At 27.3% G+C, this 13,330-nt stretch overlaps 1 protein-coding gene across 1 annotated transcript in view; it reads right to left on the reverse strand.

Moving 5' to 3' along the window:
• LOC107441504 (cell adhesion molecule Dscam1) overlaps positions 1–13,330 on the reverse strand; it is a 410,456-nt gene that overhangs the window by 248,418 nt on the left and 148,708 nt on the right. The window contains exon 5 of the mRNA XM_043043537.2: positions 9,789–10,055. Coding sequence (XP_042899471.2) covers positions 9,789–10,055 — 267 coding nt within the window. The remainder of the gene's footprint in view (positions 1–9,788; positions 10,056–13,330) is intronic.

Genomic DNA, 13,330 nt, shown 5'->3' on the forward strand with positions numbered 1-13,330 from the left:
TTCTGAAAAAAATAACGACGAAATATTCTCTTAATACCAGTGAAATTCGTTTCCTCGAGGAAGAGACGAAAGTTATTCCGTCACTTTGACAAAATGTGCGCTTGGAGACAGGAAGCGGTTTCGTCAAAATCAAAAAAAAAGTTTTATGAATTTGAGTATCCATCTTGCAGTGTGTTACTGTAGGTTATAGTTCATATTTTTTTTAACATCATCCAATTCATTTGCTTTAAGTATAAATAAATATTTAAGATAAATATAAAAAATAAAGATACGCAATTTCCCAATTCCAATTTAAAATTACTTTAAAACATTCAGCAATGGCCTTATAAGTATCGTTTGATTTATTTTGTTCTAGAATTTCCTTTTCTGAATATTTCCAGTAGCTTCAACACACAGCCTAACAAGCTGACCAGAATTGCATCTGTAATGATTAAGTCATTAATCATTTCAGATAATTTGATTGTAGTCTATAATGGCTCCCCAATGATGCATATTCTTGAAGTTATTGGAGTGATCATCAATCCCAAAGAGACAGTTTCCGTTTTAATTTGAATGAGAAGTGACTTATGGCAATGAAGTTTGCCTGAAATTTAGAACTTTGGTCGAGGACAGGGGTCATGGATAATAAATTTGCCGTATATTAGGCTTTAATTAATTCAAAGATTTTTATCAGAAATAGTTAAAACACTGCTTATAGGCTAAAATTCATTTCTACTCAAAATACTGTATTAGTCGTTTTACTTTTTTGGGGAGTGGATATGTGAAAATGCACTAATGTGAAAATGCACTAAATAAAAAAATTTATATAAATTTAATTTATTAGAATAAAATTATGAAACTATTAATGCCATAGGTTTAATTCACCAATAAAAATGATACTCATAATTGATTGGTGGAATTCGGTTGATTTCTTGAATAAAACGTCTGCGATTAATTTCATGTAAAGTTTCGAATGCATTTTATAATTTTACACATTAAGAATATTTCGTAACTCATTTAAATTTATCACTTTATTAATATAATTGCTTTATTTAATATGTTATGTTAATAGAATAGTATGAGGGATTAAGCAATAAATTAATCATTCAGATTTTATTTTGCCTAAATCTTTGACAACTCTGTAAAATTATTTTATGTAAAAATTATCACTACATAAATAAATCAAAAAACAACAAAATGTTAAAAATTATGATGTACTTTTAAATAGATATTTTGAGGTCATAAATTCTATTTAGTTGCATACAATAAGCCAAAAAAGAAAAACGAACAACTTGAATAGCTTTTGATCTAATGATAGGATCTTCAGACTCTGGGACTCAATCTTAATGGTTTGAGGGGATGATTTCATATATGCTAATTTATTAGCGAAGACGATATATGATTTAAGTTATATAATCAGAAATAAAAACAAACTTTCTCTGAATAAACATAGCTTTTTATCAACGAAATCAGATTTCTGACCCCCAAGATATGCGTGATAGCCTCAGTCTGGGAAATATGGTGCTAATGGTTGCTAAAAGTTTGATCTGGTTTGGTCTTAAGGTTGCCGCATCTCCAGAACTTTTTAAGAGAATTGAAAGTGTTTTACACAAAATTATAAAATTCATGTATCCAAAGATAATATTCTTGCAAATAAGTTTTTATAATTAATGAGTGTGTTCTTATAAACATTGAATAAATTTTTGTATCAGTTAAATAAATAGTTTAACAATTTTAGCATCACGTAATTTATTTAGTTATTTAAGGTCAATATTTATTATTTCTTCAAATTCACATTTTTAATTATTTATTTTTATATATATTTTTTAAACATGATAAATTGCGATATTCGATGTGCTAAAAGTGTTGTGTTTGTAATGCTTTGGCTAAAATATGAAATTTAAAAAAATAAATAGTCTAATTGTAGTTTTTATTGACTGTTCTTAAATGTTTGCTTGAAAAATTAAATTATGCAAAAAATAAAATGAGCAAACAATTGAAAACAGCTCATTGTTTTTAGCTGCTTAAGATAAATTTTGAGAAGAAATTGCTATTTAACTTGGAAAAAAATTAAAGACACATACAATAAATTGGTTTTTAATATAAAGTGGAGCATGACTTTTACAATACGAATTAAAAAATGCAGAATATATCTTTATAAGTATTAGACATTTTAATGCTTAGAAAAAATTGTATTGTTTCATTAATTTCTCGAAAAATTTTGATTTGTTATTTTTTTACTGGATTAAAACAATAAGTAGAAATATCATTTAAATGAGAAATTGGCCATTCTTTTGTGGTTGCAAACAGAAAAGTACTTAGAAGGAAGAGTAACAAAATTTATAAATAACTGTTTCATATTAAAGCAATCTAAACATTTAAACATTTTTCAATTCACATCATTTGAAAAAAAAACAATCCTAAAGCTATTAGGATTATATACTTTGTAAAGTCCATTACTTTTGATGATTAAGAAATATTATAAAGAAGTAGTTACTCTTAAAATGTAAAATAAATTAAAACTATTGGCAGTAAATATACTTAAAATTAGTTGTGCTGCAATAAATTTTTATATTCCAAGAAAGATTCATAAGTATAAAAATTTAGAATTGTTTTAATCTGTTTGTTTCGTTTTTTATTTATATGAGATATCATATTAAATAATATTTGATTAGTTTTTGCTTAAATTCTGTCCCTTGAAACTATTGAAAACATTATAAATTAGTAAGTAGAAACTAAAAAAAAGATTTAAGAAATTTCGTGGTTTTAAAATGGAAAAAAAATCAGAATGAATTCCAGACAAATCTTTTTTTTAATTTGATATATTTAAAAATAAAGTTTAACACTCATTGAATATTTTTGAATTTAAAGAGGACAATAGTTTTCATTCATGGAGAATAATTTTGCATAAATTATAATTGTTCGCTTAAAAGAAAACAAATTATACTCTGGGCATGATTGCAATAAGGCCAAAGATTAATGAGTTTGAGTTTTCCAATTTTGGAGCACACATTTTTCTTATTGTTTCTTATATTTTGATTCTAGAAAGTTGCGGAGAATTTTATCTTGAACAATTTCTAATTTCTTACAGCTGTTTCTAAAAGGTAGAAAAATTTGCATGTTTTGGTGAACACTTAAAATGCATTAAATGTTTAAGTAAGCCAGATTGTAAATAGGGAATATTTAATGAATATGCTTTTAAATGTTAAAAAAATATGTATAAAGTGTGTTATCAAACGTGTAACTTGGAATGCGCAACGATTCGCGAAATTCTTTAAAACTTTCTTTAACGCTGTTGGATGATAAACGCTATTCTGGAAAACTGAAATTAGCTTGAAAAAAGTTTTTTCTTTGTTTTTTTAAAAAAAACCTTAAATTAAAATTGCTTGAAAATTCTATTGAGTTAAGAAATTAAAATCAATAATGTAAGCTTCACATTATATCATTCGTGAGCCATTAGAATTACATACAGTTGTAGAAGCTCGTGGCAGTTTTTCTCATGGTGTTAACCCATTACTTCTGATGATAAAAACAAGAAATCAATGAACACTGCATGTGTTTTCTTGATCCTGATAAAATACGCGTGGGAAATATCGAGAAAATCAAAGTGTACCAGGAACCAATTAATGTTTATAATAACATAACGTTCGCATTATCAATCACACTAATTGTTTTCCGGAACACTGTCAATGTCACGTGTCTTGTTAAAATAGGCACGGCGAAAGGAAATTTTGAAACAAGAGAGAAGATAATTAAGTTTTCCCCGTTTTATGCTAACCTACCCAAGGCCGTGGCTTCTTAGGGCCGGTCTTAAAAAAAACATTGCAATATCGTTATGTGAAATACTCCGTACTCAGAATAGCAGAATTGAAGGTCAAAATTGTACTATTTATTTATCAATATGAATTTGAAACCCTCTTCACAGACCTCATTCCTGGAAAACCTCTTTGAACGCATACTTGCAGTTTTATTTTCATTACTCATCATAATATCATCTTCTGTTATAAATATCAAGAAACTATAAGTGTTTTCCTATATTCTATGTCATAATATATCCTTTACTATTCTATGTCATAAATATTAATAAAATATAATTGTCCAAATAAAATCTTATGGTATAAACAATATTGAAATGTTAGTATTTCACTTGGTAAATATCTACCATTACAAATGACCACTAACATTTATCTTCTCATGTTACTTGAATATGTTGTTTAATGAGATTAGTATAATTATATATAAATAAGTTTATTAGTATAAGTATATATAAATAAGTTTATTAGTATAAGTANTGCCCAGTAAAGGAACATGCCTGTTCCCTCTCTGGTTAGAAGTTGTTTTTCGTATTTTTAACATACTTTTGATGCGGAACATCACTAAAGGTACAAGAAAATTAAAGTTTATCTTTTATTTTCATTAACTTAGAAAAAGAATCAATAAAGGAACACTTGTTCCTTCACTGGTGTTTCATCGTTAGGTGATCCAGTGAATAAACACCCCCTAATCTCAGTACTTTATTATGCTATGATGCTTTACAAAAAATAAAACGTAACTGCAATAACTATATTTTGAATTCTCTTTTTCAGAGTGAGAAAAATAAAACTATTACATGCAATTAATTCCACTTCAAACATATAAATACAAACACTCACCTTATAACTTTTTCAAAGAAACAAGGTGGTGCAGAGATAATAACAAATTCAAAATTTTTTCCAGAGAAGTCTATTTGACGAGGTAATCCAAAACATTGCTAGATGACTTCCTATTGTTTGGCAGTAAGCTATTGTTACCAATCAATCTAAAGAAAATCTTTCAAATTCTTATTTTTAATCAATATATATGAAATGTTCCTTCACTGGGTAGTGTTCCTTCACTGGTAGGTTTACCCGACCACTAACTTTTATCTTCTCATGTTACTTGAATATGTTGTTTAATGGGATTAGTATAAGTATATATAAATAAGTTTATTAGTATAAGTATATATAAATAAGTTTATTAGTATAAGTATGTATAAATAAGTTTATTAGTATAAGTATATACAAATAAGTTTATTGGTATAAGTATATATAAATAAGTTTTTTAGTATAAGCATTTATGTAATTTTAAACATAATTTTAAAATCAAAAAATAATCACGATATCTACTTAATATTTCTTGACGTATTTTTTCTATTTATTATTTATAACCAGCGTAGAACAGCCTACCCTATTCTGAGCTTATCACTATCAATGTTCAACTTAAAAGCCTTGTAATTTTAAACCCAACCCAGAAGACAAGAGACTCATAGATTAAGAATTGGAACAAACTTTATTTAGCACGTTTGGTGAAGCTAGCATGCATTTAAGTTATATTGAGAAGAAATATATAAAACCCTCGCGCGATTAGACCGATGACAAGAGAATTCTGAACGATTATTCGTTTACCACTGAGTATATTTGAAGTTAGCACTGTGATCGTATAAATACCTATGCATTTAATGGCAAATAAAATAAGCTCTAGGTTTTTATAGGCCTGACATGCATACTTAATTTATAAAATAGAACATGCGATCTCTTGGATGTGCTTTCATCAAATTGAAAGCACATTTAAACTATCTTACTTCCTTCTCTTTCATTTTTTAACGGTTGAATTTACGGAATTTTACAGGAATTGTGTTAAGTATAAATATTCTCTAAAATGGAATGCCGCATCTGTCATCATTCGTGAAAATTGCTCATTAAACACCCCAATTCTAAAATTAAAAACTTCCACATAATTTAACTCAGTTAGTATTTCTGCTAAGTTTTCCAAACAAAAAAAAGACATGTGTTTAAACTTAAAACTCTCTTAACACAATAATAATATTTCAGGCTTAAACATCAGGTAAGACTTCTGGCAAAACTTTAGGAAAATCACTTACTTTCTCTTCCATGTAATATAAGAATTCTTTTTATACCAGTTTAGTTTAAAATTATTCGAATGGCCTTTAGAAATTTAAAGTTAGCTGTAAGATAAGAAACAAAATGAACGTGATTAGGACAAACTTTCCGGACATTACCATTTGCATATCATTACGCCGAACTTAAGCCGACTTAATCTGCAATTTACCCCATTCTTAACACCATCATTTATTTTTCTTTACTCTTTTCTCCGAGTGATATTTTGTTTCCCACATCTACGTCCTTATCGCACTTCTGACGTTATTCCTTTCAATTTGGTAATGACAAAAGGGAGACCAAAAATTATTCTTAAATAGCTTGTATGCAAATTCGGATTAGCATATTTTCTGTCTTACAATATTTCGAGTCATTCATTTTATCGGTAAAAATATGTTACATTATAAATGGTTAATTTATAATCGTACATTTTTAAAGTAAACATTTAGAAATATTTTATTTTTAAGTTTACTTAACTTTCAACCAAAGTATTGCAGTATAATTTCGCGTGCTTTTTTGTGTTCCCTTAGGAATCAGAAATACGTTTGATTTTATCATATTCTGGTAGTTTTAAACATGTTTTTTTTTCTCAGTGAAAAGTTTGAGTCTTTAATTTTATCGGTAAAATATTCTGTCTCCCATAAATGGTGAATTTACAGTCGTACTTTCTTAAGGTAAACTTTTGGAAGCATTTAAATTGGAAATATTTATTACAATTCTGAAGCTATTTCTTTGAACATGTAATAGCAAAAGTGAGACCAAAAATCACTGTTATATAGCTTATATGCCAAATTGGATTAGCATATTCCCTGTCTTACTACAAGGAAAAAATAATTCTGGTAAAGTACCGTACTGTATATTAATGACGATTCAGGTAAAAAAAGAAAACATAATTCTGTTTACTAAAGCCATAATATTGAGTATTCAAAGTATTCATTTAGAAATTTTTCTTCTTACATGGTGACAGTTTAATTAAAACTCTGCTTTTCAAAATTATATTATAATATTTTATAGTTGTACCATAAATTTAGTAAAATATACAAAACTGAGCTGTAAATTTAACCGAATGAATTGTTTTTATGCCATGCTTTCAGGTTTCATAATAATATTATCAAATTTTACTTCATTTATTAAATTGTATACACACATTTTAAAACAATATTTTATTATTAGTTTTATCTAAATCAGTACCAAAGTGCTTCGGCAAAAATGTCTGGCATTTTTGGTGCCCCCATGCAACCAGAAACATCGTAAATTGTAACACATTCTTGTAGTTTTGAGTTTATTTTTTTTAATACTTACAGTGAATATATCTCAGACATTCCTTTTATCGGCAAAAATATGTTATCTCTTATAAATGTTGCACAGTCTTTCAAGAAAAGCCATAGCGTCGATTTTTCTTTAACTTTATATTTAAATCAACATAGAAATCGGTTGCTTGACCACTAAAATCGCGTTTTAAATCGTCACGTATGCGCTGTAGAACGATTTTAGACATTGTTATAAAAATATCAAGAGTTATCTTTCTTCAAAATCACACCATTACACCAAAGTGTTCCAAAGAGTTTTACGGTAATGTTTTACGTGTTCCAAACAAGCATATATTGATCTAAATTTTCAAATGGTCGAATAGTTAGCGAAGAAAGCGCGAAAAAATGGAAATTTTATGTATACAAGAAGGTTGTACAAAAATTTTAAAGCTATGAATCTAAAAAGTTGAAATAGTTAATTTATTTCGTAAAAGAAGCTAACTGGTTGCTAATAACTTCTCATAGATTAGCTCTTTTAAAATATCTAATATTACTTGAGATTTTCTATTTTATTTATCATACTTTTCATGATTGCAATGAAGTAAATTTTAATTAACTTTCCTTAATCTACAAAAATTAAAATGATTATATATTTTTTAATATACTTTCATATATTTTATAATACATAGGATGTTTTTAAAAACAAAATTTGAGACGAAATAAAATAATTACTTGTCAACATATTTAAGGTAATGAGCAAGTAGAGTAACACATTATCAATACTGCTATTGTAGTTTGTTAAAATTCTTCAAAAATTCATATGCATCGTTACAGCAAATTAAAATATTGCCAAGGCGCCCCCCCTTTTTCGAAATTTTTTGATCTCTGCATCATCGTTGCGAAGCATGTACAGGGGTTGGACAAGATAATGGAAAGACTTCTATACTAACACATTTTTTCCTATTTCTCAAAGAACACTGAGATAATTTTTTTTATATTTTGAAACTTTAAAAGTATTTAAACCATTCAAGTTCGCAAGCATATTGAAAAAAAAGTTTTGGACTGTTTATGCCAGGTAAAAGCGATTATCTTGCAACTTATGTCAATTACGTTGAATATCATATGATAGCAATGCACTACATTTCGTAAACCTAACTTAAAGCTAGTCGATATAGACATTTTTATAAAAGAACTACCTTTTTGACTTTCGTTTGTAATAATACGTGTTCGTTTGTAATTCGACATGTGTAATAATGCATAATTTAATGGGGTGAAGTGCTATTTTAATGCAGATGTCATTTTTAATAGTCGTGTTTAATACCACTAAGTTAAATTTGAAGAAAACCTCCGATCAGTCAAAGCTTTTTTTTTTCCAAATTAACAGAAACTACTTAGAAAAATGCTAGAAACTTTTTAAATTCTCAAGATATTCAAATCGGACATTTTTCATAAGTTATCAAATACAATTCAAAACAAAATTATGATTATCTCAAAAATTAAAATGTAACTTCCGAAGAAAATTTCATAGATGCAATTAATTTTCTATACACTGTAAAAATAAATATGTAACTGAATTATGTAATAAAGTACTGGCACTTTCGGTGCATCATCTGTAAAATTCATTTAACCGTAAAACTATTTTTATCGCGAAATATTATACCGTAATTTTTACAGTCATATTTATGTTATTGGTGTGATTCAGTGATTTGATGGTACAAAAAATTATGGTATATCAGATATTTTGTTTCGTAATATGTTATGATAAAAATATATTTTCGGTAAAAATTACCGACAGCCTGAGTGTCGATGCTTACCGTAATTTGATCCCCATGTTTTCACTGTATACCTATCTACCTTTCCTCCCTGAGCTGACACAAAGGCCTCAAGTCTCTTTTTTAGGCACTCCTGTCCTACGTCAATCCTTTTGCATTCTCCCATCTATTTAGTTTTGCTTTGCACATATTTTAGTGCGCGAATCTTTGACAAATAAGTCCCAGCTTTCTTCTCTTACAGTTTCTATGAGGTGCCCAATTAAGAGGGATGTTGGAGGGATATCCGTTCTAAACGAAGGATGTATGCAATCCATCTCCATTTTCTCGTTAATTTTTCCTCATGTATGGGTGATAATTGTGCTTTTTTTAAGTGTTTTTTTTAAAATAATGCTGGCCAGATAATGTTTAAAATTATTAAAATGTTCCATAAATATTTTAAATTATTAAAATGTTCCGTAAATGTTTAAAATTATTAAAATGTTCCATAAATGTTTAAAATTATTAAAATGTTCCATAAATGTCTAAAATTATGTTCCATAAATGCTTAAAATTATTAAAATGTTCCATAAATGTCTAAAATTACTTAAATGTTCCATAAATGTCTAAAATTATGTTCCATAAAAGTTTAAAATGTTCCATAAATGTCTAAAATTATTAAAATGTTCCATAAACATGATATTTATCCATTTTTTTAAAAATTTCGTTGCTTTTCATTCCCCCTCTTAAAATTCGTAAACGGTCACGATAAATTTATTTCAATCCCAAATGCTATATTTTTTTTACATATTAATATTTTGATCAATCATTTTTACAGTTAATTAAAGCATCTTTACAAAAATACTGTTAAGATTTTTATAAAAATGGTCTCTTACCTTTTAAATCAAGTTGAACGTGAGCTTGAGATGACTCCCAATCATTATAAACATAGCACTGATATAAACCACTGTCCTCTCGTTGAAATACTAAGATCTTTAAATGCGTTGGGCTGACACGGCGAATTCTATGATCAGGTACAATCCTCCTTTGATCTTTCACCCATATCACAGATTTTGGTGCAGTTGACATACTACAGTTCAAAGAAACTTCTTCGCCTGAACGTACAACTCTCTTCGTAGTAACCACATCAACCTTCAACGGCACTATCAAAAAATATATTCTTTAAAATAAAACAATATTTCAACATTTTTTTAAACTCTGAACTAAGAGTAGCTGTAAAAATGAGTTTTTTTTTAAATTTAAATTACCTCACTTAATTGACAGGATTTGCTTCGGAAAATGTAGTTAATAATTAGAACTGTGTCACACTGGAAAATTATTACGGTATATAGAATTAATGCTATAACTGATGCCCGTTAGTAACTAAGAGTTCATGCATAGTAAAGCAAGAATATAAATATATAAAATTATGAAGACGATATTTAAAAAAAAAACAACACAACGTCAATCTGTGTTTAGTTCAACTTTCATTTAGGCTATAGTTCTTAAAGATTCCAGTTAAAATATTTTTAAAACAATCGATGCACTTATGTGAAAGCGATATTATGTTGAACTAAGTTTAATTATAAAATTTAATTCCTAATTTTATTACACAATTATCTATAAGTTTTAACACAAAATTCCAATGATAGAATCAAATTACTACTCTTTCACGTCATTTAAAAAAACTTTTTCAAATTAATGCAATATTTATTCATATTGTAATAAAACCAACAACAAAAATATATTATCTGACAGAATCAAAATTGAAATTTTAAAAAAAAAAATTGAAAGATTGCGAGTAACAAATCGTATTCTTTTTAAAACCATAACCAAGTGAAAAGAATAGGGATAATTAGGTATTACATTGGTTTTAATTTTCAAAAAAAATATAATAAAGCAAAATATAAATTGTACCTCATAAGAAACGTAATTTACATATATTTTCTCTTTCAATTTTAAGAAAAAAATTTCTGTACCTTTTGTTTTGTTTACCAAATTTATTAATACACAAAACCCTATTATAACTGAATTCAGCTTTTTTTGTAAATAAATATGCTTTCAATAAATTAAGCAAGAAAATACAATTATATATTAAATAAAAATAAAAGTAAATATAGTTAATTTAACAATACCTGCAAATAAATACCCTTTTTAGAATTGAAGAGGATTTAAAAAATTTCAAAAACAATCGCATACTATTTTAAATCAAAATTGTAAAAACGTTATTAGGCGTATTATCAAGAGAATTATTGAAAAAACTGTTTAATAAATACGTCAATAATTGAAATTAAACTGTTTCCATTTCATACAATGATAACCGAATTAATGAACCGTAATATTTAAACTAAATAGTAATACTAAAAATTTCTTGACTGTCCTTTAAGAACTTAATCTGATAGAAAATGACAAGCTCATTAGCTAAAATACTTTAAACACATTAATAAATAAAATTCTGAAATTATTGCACAGCACTTTGCTTAATGGAAAATAAAGTGCTGTCAATTTATTTGCTTTTACATTAAATTTTGAGACATTCAAAATTTTATCAGACACCTAATCTGATTTCCAAATAATCATAAATGCTGAGGGCTGAGGTGTTGATTTGTAATACTTTTATTTGATAAAGTTATTTGACTTGTTAATAAGAAATGCAATTTCAACCTTGGATGAGGTTTATATCAGACATATCTTAAGACTGTTTAAAAAATTATACATGGATGGAAATGCATGTTTAAAAAATTATATAACTCAAACTAAGCATTTAAGAAAACTAAAGCAGCTTTAAGTGCTAGTTTCCGAAAATGAAATTAGTTGTAAATGCTTCTTTAATACTTGTCGACAAGCATATTTATTAAAGTTGGCAAAAAGCTTCAAACGCGTATTTAAGTGAATTAACAAATAAAAATTAAGTGAATTAGGTATTTAAATAAATAACTAAATTATCAAAGCTGGAAATGCGTATTTAAGTATACTTAAGTAAATTAACAAAACTGGAAATGCGCATTTAAATAAATTAGCAAAGCTCGAAATGTGTATTTGAGTAACTTGACAAAGCCTAAAATGCGTATTTGAGATAAGGACTAAGAAAATGAACAAAATTCAAAATGCGGAATTAAGAAAATCGACGCTGCCGAAAATGCGCACTTTTATTGTTAGTGAATCCAATTTTTAACAACAGAATAAACTTCAGAATATTGCTTACTTCTTTTAATAATAAACGTAATGAAGAACTTAGACCGGACTTCGTGATCAGTACGGCAGGTTTTTTCACAAATATTTCTTTTCAGACAATCTCATTAAGCTTTTGTTTTAACACATATTTTTCTGTAGTACGAAAAAAAATCATTGCTAATAAATTGCTGACTTCGACAGAAAAGTCTTAGACTTAAACTTTTTCCGAAGAAAGGGAATCCGGGGACAAAAATAAAACAAACGGTAATATTTTAATATATTTTTTACTAGCATTATCTTTCTGCTTAAAGTGTCGAAAAAATATCATGTACACCTAGAAAACAAAATCTCTAAAGGGGTTGCTCTAATGTAGAGTTCCATGAACTTCAAAACAAATTCAAGATAGTAAAAGAACTTCACCTTGATTATAAACCATGTCAGATATATTTCTTAAAGCTGTTTTGTAAATCAACTTCAATGAAAACTTGGATACACCTTAAATTTTGGTAAGGGAAATTTATAACACTCGGCAAAACCCTGCACAAAGAACGGCAAACTTGAGGAAGGAACTGCAAGTTTGATTAAAGAAGAATTACATTTATTAAAGTAATAAAGGGATTCATAAGAGGAACTAAATGTTACGCTCTTTTTTTTTACTCACACACATATAAATAAATAAATAAATAAGTATATATATTTATATAAATATATACATCTAATATCACGGCAACAACACCGATATTTTTAGTTATTTATGAGTCTAAAATTCATGAGTAATGAGGCCATATTCTACACAAGCTTTTATTTAGTAATCGATGGTGGAGCAGAAGTCTCAGAGCCCCTCTCCCAATTGGAGGGGGAGAGACAGAGTTACAGTCAAATCTGACGGAGTTTAGTTGGTAAACATTATAAACCAAAAAAGACATGCAAAAACGACACGCTCCTCCGTTTTATACGATAATTAAAATGTGTGAAGAGGCCAGTCATATTGCCTTCCCTGTATTCCTACGCCTCATCAAAATCATTTATTACTCATAGAAAATCGTTTAATCCTTCCTTATATGGAAGTGGAAGATCTTAAAATAGCTCCTTCTTTGAAACATAAATCTAATTATAATTCATTAGCATGTTTTCAGCCTTGAAGTCCCAAAATAGAATATCTGCATTTTATGAACACGAAAAATTTTAATGCTTTTATTAATACAAAAGTATTTATTATTTTTGTATTATATATATATATATATATAGTAGTTAAAATACACAA

Source organism: Parasteatoda tepidariorum, chromosome 8 (genome assembly GCF_043381705.1).
Source record: "Parasteatoda tepidariorum isolate YZ-2023 chromosome 8, CAS_Ptep_4.0, whole genome shotgun sequence".
In the NCBI taxonomy this organism is placed as follows: Eukaryota; Metazoa; Arthropoda; class Arachnida; order Araneae; family Theridiidae; genus Parasteatoda; species Parasteatoda tepidariorum.